Source organism: Pelodiscus sinensis, chromosome 11 (assembly GCF_049634645.1).
Source record: "Pelodiscus sinensis isolate JC-2024 chromosome 11, ASM4963464v1, whole genome shotgun sequence".
Classification (NCBI taxonomy): domain Eukaryota; kingdom Metazoa; phylum Chordata; order Testudines; family Trionychidae; genus Pelodiscus; species Pelodiscus sinensis.
In genome coordinates, this window is record NC_134721.1 from 29,858,339 (window position 1) to 29,871,698 (window position 13,360).

The following is a 13,360-nucleotide window of genomic DNA, read 5'->3' on the forward strand; positions in this document are numbered from 1 at the left end:
TGTGATAGGATAATTGCATACTGAACAGTAATTGAAGTAGTGGATGAGTATGATAAAAATCACACCGAATCAACTAATCACTATGAAAAGAGATGAGAAAGAAAGATAAAATCAAGCCAGAATATAAAAGGAGGAAAAATGTTCAAAAATGATTAGTAGCTGAGAACAAGTCGATGGGTTTAAAAATTTTTTGAAGGACTTTACATTACTCTATTTCTGTATTTTCAAGTTGTATCAGAACCTTATTCCACAGATTAAGCAGTCTGCATTACTGGAGTTTTCTGAATGATGACCGCCTCCAATCGTTATTTCTGTTAAATGCTAAAAATATGCTGTTTGAAATAATTATTATGTGCTAGTCACTTGAAATACTATTTCAATCAAAATGTAGATTTTTGGCAGAGATGACTGCTTGCAGTTAATTCAATCAGTAATTAGGACTGTATAAAATTGTGGTATCATTAGAGCAGAAACATTTTATGAATATTTGGATTATGAACCCTGTTCATAGATGTCCAAATTACATTTTATAAGGGAAATTTGTGCAGCATTTACATTATTTGGGGATTTACTGGATTTTGAGCATCTGAGCTCTAAAAATGAATGTAAATATTTTGGATATAATTTTGAAATTTAGGTTTTAGAATCAGTTTTGAGCTTTGACATAGGTATGGAAGGGTACGACTTGCTCAGGAAGGACAGACAGGGAAAAAAGGGAGGAGGGGTTGCCTTGTATATTAAAAATGTACACACTTGGACTGAAGTGGAGATGAACGTAGGAGATAGCTGTGTAGAGAGTCTCTGGGTTAAGCTAAAAGGGGTAAAAAACGAGGGTGATATCATGCTAGGAGTCTACTACAGGCCACCTAGCCAGGTGGAAGAGGTGGATGAGGCCTTTTTTAAACAATTAACAAAACTATCCAAAGCCCAAGATTTGGTGGTGATGGGGGACTTCAACTATCCAGACATATGTTGGGAAACTAACACAGCGAGGCACAGGCTATCCAATAAGTTTCTGGACTGCATTGGAGACAACTTTCTGTTTCAGAAGGTTGAAAAAGCTACCAGAGGAGAAGCTGTTCTGGATTTGGTTTTAACAAATAGGGAGGAACTAGTTGAGAACTTGAAAGTGGAAGACAGTATAGGGGACAGTGATCACGAAATAATAGAGTTCATGATCTTAAGGAAAGGTAGAAGGGAGACCAGCACAATTGAGGTAATGGATTTCAGGAAGGCAGATTTTGATAAGCTCAGAGAACTTGTAGGTAAGGTCCCATGGGAAGCAAGACTGAAGGGAAAAACAACTGAGGAGAGTTGGAAGTATTTCAAAGGGACGTTGTTAAGGGCCCAAAAGCAAACAATTCCGCTGTGTAGGAAAGATAGAAAATATGGCAAAAGACCAGCTTGGACGATCTCAAAATAAAAAAGGAGTCATATAAAAAATGGAAACTAGGACAACTAACAAAGGATGAATATAGGCAAGCAACACGGGAATGCAGGGGCAAGATTAGAAAGGCAAAGGCACAAAATGAGATCAAACTAGCTACAGGCATAAAGGGAAACAAGAAGACCTTTTATAAATACATTAAAAGCAAGAGGAAGACCAAGGACAGGGTAGGCCCACTGCTTAGTGAGGAGGGAGAAGCAGTAACAGGGAACTTGGAAATGGCGGAGATGCTCAATGACTTCTTTGTTTCGGTCTTCACCGAGAAGTCTGGAGGTGTGCCCAACGTAGTGAATACAAGCAGAGAGAGGGTAAGTTTAGAAGATAGGATACACAAAGAACAAGTTAAAAATCACTTAGGAAAGTTAGATGTCAGCAAGTCACCAGGTCCTGATGAAATGCATCCCAGGATACTCAAGGAGCTGATAGAGGAGGTATCTGAGCCTTTAGCTATGATCTTTGAAAAATCATGGCAGACAGGGGAGATTCCAGAAGACTGGAAAAGGGCAAATATTGTGCCCATCTATAAAAAGGGGAATAAGAACAACCCAGGAAACTACAGACCGGTCAGTTTAACGTCTGTCCCAGGGAAGATAATGGAGCAGGTAATTAAGGAAATCATATGCAAACACTTGGAAGGTAATAAAGTGATAGGGAATAGTCAGCATGGGTTTGTGAAGAACAAGTCATGCCAAACTAATCTGATAGCTTTCTTTGATAAGATAACGAGCCTTGTGGATAAGGGAGAAGCGGTGGATGTCATATAACTAGACTTTAGTAAGGCATTTGATACGGTCTCGCATGATATTCTTATTGATAAACTAGGCAAATATAACTTAGATAGGGCCACGATAAGGTGGGTGCATAATTGGCTGGATAACCGTAGTCAGAGAGTTGTTGTTAACGGTTCTAAATCCTGCTGGAAAGGGATAACAAGTGGAGTTCCTCAAGGGTCTGTTTTGGGACCCGTACTGTTCAATATCTTCATCAATGATGTAGATATTGGGATAGAGAGTACGCTTATTAAGTTTGCAGATGATACCAAACTGGGTGGGGTTGCAACTTCTTTGGAGGATAGGGACATAATTCAAAATGACCTTAGCAAGTTAGAGAAATGGTCAGAGGTAAACAGGATGAGATTTAATAAAGAGAAATGCAAAGTGCTCCACTTAGGAAGGAACAATCAGTTCCATACATACAAGATGGGAAGCGACTGTCTAGGAAGGAGCATGGCGGAAAGGGATCTAGGGGTCATAGTGGACCACAAGTTGAATATGAGTCAACAGTGTGATGCTGTTGCAAAAAAAGCAAATATGATTCTAGGTTGTATCAACAGGTGTGTTGTAAGCAAAACTCGTGAAGTCATTCTGCCGCTCTACTCTGCACTAGTTAGGCCTCAGCTGGAGTACTGTGTCCAGTTCTGGGCACCACATTTCAAGAAAGATGTGGAGAAATTGGAAAGGGTACAGAGAAGAGCGACAAGAATGATTAAAGGTTTAGAGAACATGATCTATGAAGCCAGGCTTCATGAACTGGGCTTGTTTAGTTTGGAAAAAAGAAGATTAAGGGGGGACATGATAGCGGTTTTCAAATATCTAAAAGGGTGTCACAAGGAGGAAGGCGAAAATTTGTTCCTCTTGGTTTCTGAGGACAGGACAAGGAGTAATGGGCTTAAAGTGCAGCAGGGGAGGTTTAGATTGGACATTAGGAAAAAATTCCTAACTGTCAGGGTGGTCAAATATTGGAATAAATTGCCAAGGGAGGTGGTGGAATCTCCCTCTCTGGAGATATTTAAGAACAGATTAGATAGACATCTGTCAGGGATGGTGTAGACGGAGCTTGGTCCTGCCTTGAGGGCGGGGGGCTGGACTCGATGACCTCTCGAGGTCCCTTCCAGTCCTATTAATCTATGATTCTATGATTCTATGATATGATAGGTTTTTCTTTTACCCGTTCCTTTATAATCTAAATAAAATAGAAACCTGAAATATTTACATTAAAAACATTATTCCAGGGCCAGTTTAATGCAGCATGATCCTTGTCTAAAGTGGAAGCATAGAGAAGATGAGCTAACTGTAAATTTGCTGCACATGATAAAAGTTGTGTAGAACTAACATTGTATCCAAGAATTTCAGAGCCTTTTCAAGAAGCATAACTGACAAATTGCAATCCTTCACATTATAAATGTATTTGGTCACCAACCAGTAGATTGGGATCTACCAGTAGATCTTGGAGCCTCTGACAGGTGATACTGACTGGTTTGGGCAGGAAGATATCAAGCACTGGCACTTCAGTTGCTCCTCCACCCACTGTCATGCTGCTCTTGCCCTCTGCCTTGGAGTTGCCCCCACGAGAACCTCCTGCTTGCTGTGCAGGGTGTGAAAGGGAGAAGAAGGGGGATGCTGATTTCAGCGTGTAGCTCCTCCCTCCATTTCTGTACCCTATCTCCACACAGAGAGAAGGGGATGGAGGGAGCATGGCAATGCAAATCTCTGTCACTCTCGCACACTGTGTGTGTGTCTGTCCTTCTCACAAACATACACTGTTCTTCACTCGCATCTCCTGACCCAACACATACATGTGGGGGCAGGGTTGTTGTGACTTCTTTTACTGCTTGCAACGTGTGTTATTTTAGGTTTTTGACAGGTCTGTGCATTTCATAATTTTCATTTGGCTTTTAGGCTTACATTTAATTCATTGAGTAGTGAGTTCTAAAATGCCTAACCTGTTGTGGCTAGAGTAATTATCCCTAGGACAACTGCTGTTCCTGGATGTGGCTGGCATGTCCCAGCAGCCCCTGAAAGAGGCAGAGCGGGGGGGGGGGGGGGGTCTCCACATGCTGTCCTTGCCTGCAGATATCACTCCCACAGCTCCCATTGATCAGTAATGGGGAACCATGGCCAGTAGAAACTGTGGACTTTGTGCCTGTGGATGAGGGGCAGTACACGGAGCCATTGTTGTACATGACAGCTGCTTTCAGGAGCAGTGCAGGGACAGGACAGGTGTAAGCCTTCCTTAACCCCACTGCTCCACCACCCGGAAGCCATCTCAGTTAAACATTGCCCAGCCAGAGCCTGCTTCTTGAACCCTTGTCCCAGCCCTTAACCTCCTCTTACACCCAGCCTCCTACCCCAGATGTGAGTCCCCCTGCACCCAAACTCCTTCCTAGAGCTTGCACTCTGAAGTCCCTCCCAGATCCCAATACCATGCCCTGGGCTAAGCCCAGAGCCTCTCCCACACTTTAAACTCCTTGACCCAAGACCAGAGCCTGAACTCCAACCTCCTCCCCCAGTCTGGTGAAAGTGAGTGAGGATGGAAGAAAAAGGGGGATGGAGTGAGCAGACTGAGGCCTCAGAAGGAGTGGAGCAGGGGCAAGGCCTCAAAGAAGAAGCAGGAAGGAAGTGGGGCAAGGGTTTTTGGGTTTGAAGTAGATTTTACATTGCACTTAAATTGAAAAAGTGATCTTGTGATTAAAAAGGTTGGAAACCACTGTATTATTATGACCTCAATAACATAGCACTCAGTCACTAAGCCTTGTCTACTATGTATTTCAAAGAGTTTGTCTGTCTGTCCATTTGTTCAAAAACTCCTCCTAAACAGTAAAGGCTAGGACCACCAAATTTGGTACACAGATTCCTCTTTTCATAACTTCAAGCAAGGTAAAGGTTTGTTCTGCCAGGAAAATGGGATGTATCTGGAATGGGACTGATTCTCAAAACAATACAGAGACAAAAATAACAAGCAGGCAAAAGAGGTTGGTTGGGAGAGCTCCCCACTTCCCCCCACCCATCCTGGACTGCCCCAACATTTGTATAGAAACATTGCTGGCTGTTCCTTTTCATAAGGGAGTGAGGGGAAAGTGCACATTTGCTGCATTTATCACTCTGGCTGGATAGCACAGGGGGCAGATGAACTTGGACCTGTCCTAGCTGGGGAACATGCACCTCTCCCCCATCTGTGCCAGCTGCAGCAGCCATGGAGAGGCACTTCTCACCTGAATCAAGCTACAGTAAGAAAGGGCTGGGGTAGTCCTCTCTCTCTGTGACAGCCTGTAGACTGAACCCCTCATCCCCAGCCTCTGCCCAGAGCAATGATTCAAATGAAGTCTGTACACTTTCATTTTATTTCCAACAAAAAAAACCCAAAATTGATTGAGTTAAGGACCCAAGCAACACCAGGTAAATCTTCCAGTCAGGAATAAGCATCTTATTCATTCCTCTACAAGGCACCTCAAAATATCCAAGATGGCTACATGCTATATAACTGATTCCAGTAAAGCTATTATCTTGAAAACAGAAGTAAGTGGATTTTTAATAATAATACCGCTTCCAACTTTGGTTTTGCAAACTTTTTTTCTTAAAGATTAAGGAAAACAAGACATGCATGTTTTGACACTGCACCCCATATTCTTCACAATGATATTATGATGTGATAACAGAATTATGTTGCATTTTGTGCAAGATGGCTCATGTAAGATGTCATTGAAAAAGTTATGATTTGCTGAATAACATTATCCTATTTGCATGGATGCATTTTTGTATCTGAAGTTATTAATATTGACTATGTGTCTGTATTTCAAATGTAGTTACAGCTGTGTGATGCCCACTAGCCAAGATGCTTTTAGTCTAGATTGTGGGTAGGGAAGTGCTATTCAGGGAAAATAATAGTGCTTGGGAAAAGCTTATATATCACCTGGTGAAAATTTCTGTAAACATTCCAGACAGCCTGGAAGTAATGACTGCAATCACTCAGTAAGGTATGCAAGGAACTGCACAAAATATTAAAGCAAAATTATCTGCTACTTACCCGTACAGCTTCAGACTTTTTATGAAACATTTCTTCCATACTTTTTGCTAGCTTTTTCACAAGCTGAAGGCCATCAATTTCTTCTACTGAAACATCTTTTTCATATTCTTTGTATTTCTGCAAGAAAGTAGAATTGTAAAAGGACGTCAGCCGGTGGAACAGTTGAAAGTGTGACAACTTGTAATTGGATGCATACTCTATTTTCTCTGGCTTCTGTACATTTCATTAGTGTTCAGTTGGGTGCTTGAGACTAGATAAAGCAAAAACACTAATACAGAGATGGAGCTAATAGATCCAGAATGTCAGTGGTGAAAGAAGAGAATAAAAAGTATTTATCCCTTCCACTGTGAGGAAAGAAACCAGAACTAACACACATCTGTTCAAACATACATAACAGCAAACAGTATAAATAAAAAGATCTTATTTTATACTAGTGATATGGCCTTAGTCCCCTGTAGTTTTAGATCTCCAGAGCTAACCTCCTTCAACTAAAATGAAATAGAATTTTAATAATCTACCTCTTCTTAGGTCCTGATTTTTTAAAAAAAATCTAAGTATGTGCTTAACTTTATGTGCATGCATTGGCCACCCCTAAACATCAAAGTGCTCTTTCACAGCAACAAATGAGGATAAATCTTGTGGTCTCTTCTCTTTTAAATACACATCTGCACAAACAACTCTTGATAGCTCAAATAAGAAATAGACAGTTAGAGTACGTGCACACTGCAGGGGTTTTCCGGGATACCAGAGGTATCCCAGAAAAACTCCAACGCGTCCAAGAAACACATTTGCTCTTCCGCTTTTTTTTGCTGTTTCATGGAGCCCTATATTCCTTGTTCTATGAGGGATAAGGGCTCCTCCAAAAGAGGAGGCTTTTCTGCCATTTGGCCCTATCTATACTGGGCCAAATGGCGGAAAAGCCTCTTCCGGAAAAGCAATCGGAAAAAGCTATAGGGTAGACCTAGCCTAATAGGTACATCCCAAAAAGGACTTCAACCATTTATTTCTAGACGCCTTTTGTTCTTTTCTACATATCAAAGATATTACAGAAACACAAACTGTATTTTCTTTCGGATCAGTCCTAGAGATGATAGTGTGTTCCTACCCACCATAAATAATCCCGTTATAGACTACACACTAAGCCTTAAAAGTTTCCATAATCAGGCTATGGTTTGGTAATCTGACTCCCTTCTTTAAAGGCTTACTCTTGCTAACAGTGAACAAAGTAATTGGCAAAATTCCCGTTATGGCAAGAGTTTGTTACATAGCATGTAATTAGGGATGAAACCATCAAATTTAACATCACAAATAATATCTTTTTCACGTGTTGCAATTTATATTTAATTATTCTAGAGCAGAGATAAAATTCTCTATTAAATTCTGTAGATGGATGAAAATATCTACTAATAGAAAATAACATATCAAATTATACAGGCCAATTCCATACTTTAGGAACAGGAGCATGATTAATTATTATTATTATTAAGTAATAACAGTAGTAGTAGTAGTAGCAGCAACAGCCTCCATGAATAGATAAATAATGTGAAGTTTCTTCTCTGAAGAGTTAACCAACAAAGTTCATTTAAAATAGGAAGGAAAATGCTGCTAAGCAGCAGGTTTCATACTGGGAAGGATGCATAGGAATTACAGTAATAGAATACACAGCTACTTATCAAAGACATGTGAAAAGCATGGTGGGACACTTTAAAAATAAATACTAATGAGAAATACGTTTTTATATGGGAACTATAAAGCACACTTACTGTTGAATATATTATTGTTTTAATATTAGATCATATTACAGAGACAAATAAGAAACAAAGTCCCTCCTCTAAGGAGCTCACATTCAAAGTAAAGAAAGGCAATATATTTGGTTTGTGGGTACATTCCACTACAAATTGGGTTTTTTAAAAATCTTTATACTATGCTATGCACCATCCACCAGTCTTAAGCTCAGGCGCTACCAGTAAAAGTTAAGATGTTTGAAAATTAGCAAATAAATGCCCTGATCCTGCAAATATTTAAGCATGAGCACAACTTTACTCATATGAATAGTCCCATTTGACATTCACAGGCCCACTCACAGGAAGCAAATTCTTCCAGGAAATCTCATTGTAAAAGTTATGCTCACTGATGCAGGAAATAGAAGTACTATCATGTGACTTACAAAGCTAAGCATCACAGCTCAAATTTGATATTTTCAGTTTTGACCAGCAGGCCATAAAATGAACAATAAACATGGCACATGCTTCTTGCTGCCCTCATTCAGCAATGCTCTTAAGTGCTTAAGTCCCACTGACTTAAACATATGCTTAAGTGCTTTGCTGAATCGGGGACCTAGCCACATGTTTCACCATTTTCAGTACTGCAGCACTCCCCAGTCACTGCAACATAAGATGACACAATCCTCCAGGGTAGAGTATTCTCTTAAATAAAAAAGCATTCACCACTGGTCAACACAGTATCCAATATCCTTGTTCAGCTGTCCGGAAGAAAAGTCCTTGTGTATTCTCCTTTTAAGGATTCCACCATACAGTCATAGCACAGGGGGAAAGATTTCAGAGAACACTAGGCTTCCTGCTGACTAGAAGAGTGGGGGGTGGATCTTATACTGGTTGTGCACTAGGAACTTCTGATTTCCTCTAACATTGCCACTTCAGGAGCAATTACTTACTAAACACTTACTGTTTTGCAATTTTGCTCTAATCGACTTTTCAAAATGAGTCTATTAATTAAACTCTAAATACCTCTGAAAAGCTTCATTTTAACTAGCCTGAATTTTGATGTTGCTTTTATTTTTTTAATCTGGCATATTAACAGAGCAAGCAGAATTTAGGTTACTTTCTCCCAAGGGTATTTATGCCATTTTACATTGTTAACTAATCCCAGTGTTGTGTTCTTCTACCACTTTGATTAAATGAGCATAAAGTAGCTTGTTATCCATGCACAGCAACTACTTCATTTCTACTGATCAGAGCAATTTGGAACAGTAGGCAGCTATACACTACTGGGTAAAATATATTAATTGTGCTAAGTAGTAGTATGCTGAAAAACCTTTTCTATGAACTGATTTCATTAAAAGATGCCTGCTTCCCTCAGTGATACTTTTTGATAAAACCATGTCTGCTTTGAACCACTGTGCCTATTGTATCAATAGGTTAGCCCTTAGAGAGGCAATTCCCTGGAATGCTTATTTCAGACTGCATGATCAGTGTTTAAACATCTCCGATTCTAGTACAAGTGTTTTCTTAACAATTGACCTTTGAGTTCCTGAAAAGTCTTCCTAAAGGCAATGCTCGAAGAGATTGTTTTCAGGTCATAACCAGGTTAGATCAATGAATTCCATTAAGTGAAGAAAACCAGAAAATTATTCTTTGTGGAAACTGACTGGTGAAGCTCTAATATATCAAATTTTTCTCATCACTCCCAGTATTATGAGATACATTCCATCAGTCTGTTGTGAGAAGCTCTTTCTACAAATCTCTATTTTGAGTGATCAGTGATCTTTAAAAAGATTTATGTACAGGCTATTAAAAAGTAAGTGGATGATTTAGGCTCTCCTTTACATGGAGAAAATGCAAATAAGTATGTGTAAAGTAAGTGTACAATTTTACAACAATGTCTGTTCATACATGTTACTTTCCTTTTTAAAAAACATTTTTCAGCCCAGGTTAATGGCTCTGATGAAAAAGGGAGCCAAGTTTATTGTAGATGAGAGACAAGGAACACCGCAGTGTGCTCCCCTCAACAAGGGCAATTGGGAGAACCTCGGGAAATAGAAGGCTAGAAGGCTGACTGAAGGTTCGTCTACACTACACCATTATTTCGAGATAACTAGCGTTATTTTGAAATAACAATGTGAGCATCTTCACAGTTATTCCGTTATTTAAAAATAATTCCGAAATAACAGACGGCTTATTCCGAAATCTGTAAACCTCATTCTACGAGGAAAAACACCTATTCCGAAATAGCTATTTCAAAATAAGGCATGTGTAGATACTCCACCGCTGCTATTTCAAAATAGCCCCTTCCTAGGACCATTCTAAATTATTCCTCCCCAGTGCCTCCCGGGGCTCTAAATTGAGATAGCATGTCTACATTAGGGAAGCCTGCCTTGGACTAATTTTGAGGTTTCCCTGCAGTGTAGACATGCTATTGCGGAATAAGCTATTTCAGAATAACTATTCTGGAATAGCTTATTTCGAAATGAAGTGCAGTGTAAACGTACCCTAAGCCAATTAGAGGGAAGATGAGGAGAGGACATTTCTGCCTGAGGGATGTGCAGGTGCTCCCTGCCTGCCTTCTCCTGCCTGAGAACTGACACTGCCCTGGCTGTCTCCCATTGCAATGATGTTACTTATTTGCCCTGAAAGAGGGTTGGCAAACTATTCTGGGAGAAGACAAGTGCTCTAGAAAACACCAATAAGTCACCCTACTCCGTGGAGGTTTATTCCCACTGTAACACCTATTACTGCTGCATAGAATAGAATGGGCAAACCGGCACCTTCATCACCTCACCACACACAAGCATCTTCACACCTGCAATGCTTCATTAAGATACGTAGTTTCTCCATACTATGGATCCCACGAGTGTGAAATAAACTAGAATCATGAAGCCAGGGCAGTTTACTCTGGGAGTTGTGTTACTTGGAGGTTGTATAGAGTTATTGATATAACCACTCCAAATCCATCTTCTGTTTCCCCTCTATATTTCTCTTTGTAAATGAATATACACTGATTGTTGGTCAGAAATTTATGTGTGTGCCATATCAGGTTAGTGATTTGGGTCAATACTAGGACAGGGTTAAACTACATAGTCAGGAACCCTACTGTACCTCCCTATCTTAATCAGTCAGGTGGAGGCACTACTAGATAATAACAAATAACCCAGACCATTGAAAAGCACCGAAACCAAAAAAGAGAAATACCAGATAAGAGCTCCTGTGCCTGATCAGCTGTCCTTAGGGGTATGGTAACCCATACATCCCCTCTCCTTTATACATTCATATATTTCAAGATATAGAAAGACTTGAAGCAAATTGAGGATAGTATTTAAGTTTTCATTGAAAAGATCTGACATCTTGTATGATGATACATGCGTAGCTGACTGTTGGAAACCTCTGAATATTTGCTTCAATTTAGAACAGTATTTCAAACAAATTAGAAGTGTTTACTTCATTTGTAGGATCATGGCTGATAAGTTATTCATTTAATATATATTCTGCATTAGAAGTTTCATTGCCGTAAAAGTACTTCTTATATTACTTTTGCTGCTGAAGACAGAAGATTCAAAAGATGGAGATTTTTTGTGATTGGACATAACACCAGCTGGTTTTAGTATCCTTGAACCCTTGTGACTGTGTCTAATGGGAAGAATTCCATGTTTCATTTGTACACATCTGTGAGATTCTTCTATAATGCTCATTATGCATGCAACCTGGATCATAGATAGTATCAAAAAGCAATTTATTAACTTTATGGTAACTATTAAAACAGAAAGTTTGAACTATGAAAAAGATGTGAAGAACAATAAAACTTAAGTGATTGTAACATTTATAAACAGATTTTCCTCCTTCCACAAGAGACAGTCTGAACCACAGACTTCCATCATTGTCTGTATAGTTGCACTGGCTGATTTATTTATTTGAAATGGATTTCACACAAAATATGATTATTTCTTCCATTCTGATGCAATCTTGAAAAAAAAAACAGTGGCTGTCACATCAAAACTGCAACAAAGCAAACCACAATAATTAGAAGGGTTAGGGACAGGAAGCAGGGCTTATGATTTCGACTGTCCTGCTATTCTACAAACAAACAAAACAAAACAAAACAAAAAACCTCATATGCTACAGCTCTGGGTGGCTCCTAAAAGCAACACCTCATTCAGCTACTCTCAATGCACTCTGTGACTATATTTGGTGTCACTGAACATAATATTTTTAAATCATTAGGTTTTCTAATGTTCTATAATTTGCTTTAGTTCATAAGATATTGCAATGTTCTTACAAATATTCTTTCTAAACGTAGCAAGGATACATTTACATTACAGAAGAAGGAAAACAGTCTCAATAACTTAGCAGTAAGTAAATGCCTGGGAGTCACACACCATTTCATGAAAGGTTAAGGTCACAGCTGAACACTTCCTCTGGTAAGTGGATTTCAAGTTGTCAAGAAGATTGAGTAGAAATAGTCCAAGCAACTTTTGATTTCCTACATTACAAGAAATATTTGAAACTCTGATTCTGTTAGAGAAATCAACATTCAGTATGAAATCCTCCACACAGCAAAGAGCATTTATCATTTGAGAAAACAAACACAAAAAATGTATTGTTTCTGCAGCTTCTATTTAACCAGATCATTTCACACAAGCACGAGGAAAAGAAAAACACTTCTTCACTGTCAAAACTTTTAATGTTGTTCATATATTTGGGTCATTTTTTAAGACTTGCATAACTGAACATCTAGAAATAATGTACCAGAAATCATCCTACACAAAGCTGAGGTTGGACGTGGTCTGTACAATTCAAATAATTGTTAATGGAGTGTCAAATAATAGGAAGGATGGGTGGTCAAGGCAACAGAAAAATACCCTCTCATAGCAAGATAGCTCTGGAAAGAATATTAGTCAAAATAAGATTATTTTTTCAGTAGTGACAGAGGAATTGTTGTATGTACACACATTCATCTTTATCTCTATTACCTCTCATATTTCCAAAAATGAAACATTTTGACTTTATTCTAAAATATTTTTGTTTCAGAAGTTACTTCAATTTTATTTTAAAAATTAAAGGCAAAATAAGGATGTTGAATGCAGTTATCAGGCTAATCATATAGTCAATACAATTTGTATTGAATATACTATTAGTCGATAGGATTGCTCTGCAGAGCCGCAGCAGCGGTAGCTCCAAGAGCAAGCTCGAGCTGGGACTGCGTAGTCGCGGCTCATGCTGGCTCTGGAAGCCACCCGTGCTGTGGCTCTGCATTTTTCTTACTACATTTAAAATGCAGAGGTGCAGTGATCAGCATGAGCCAGGACTGCTGGGTCCTGGCTTGTGCTGAGTCCAGTAGCCCTTATTTATTGCCGACAGCCCTGTGCGCCGCAAACAG

General features: G+C 39.3%; 1 protein-coding gene across 3 annotated transcripts in view; it reads right to left on the bottom strand.

Moving 5' to 3' along the window:
- The window catches only part of CACNA2D3 (calcium voltage-gated channel auxiliary subunit alpha2delta 3), a 755,257-nt gene that overhangs the window by 583,721 nt on the left and 158,176 nt on the right, over window positions 1-13,360 (bottom strand). For all 3 annotated transcript variants that reach the window (XR_001368709.3, XM_075938900.1, XM_075938901.1), the window contains exon 3: window positions 6,251-6,367. Coding sequence is in view for 2 of the 3 variants with exons in the window: in XM_075938900.1 (XP_075795015.1) it covers window positions 6,251-6,367 (117 nt within the window). In the remaining variant the exon portion in view is untranslated. The remainder of the gene's footprint in view (window positions 1-6,250; window positions 6,368-13,360) is intronic.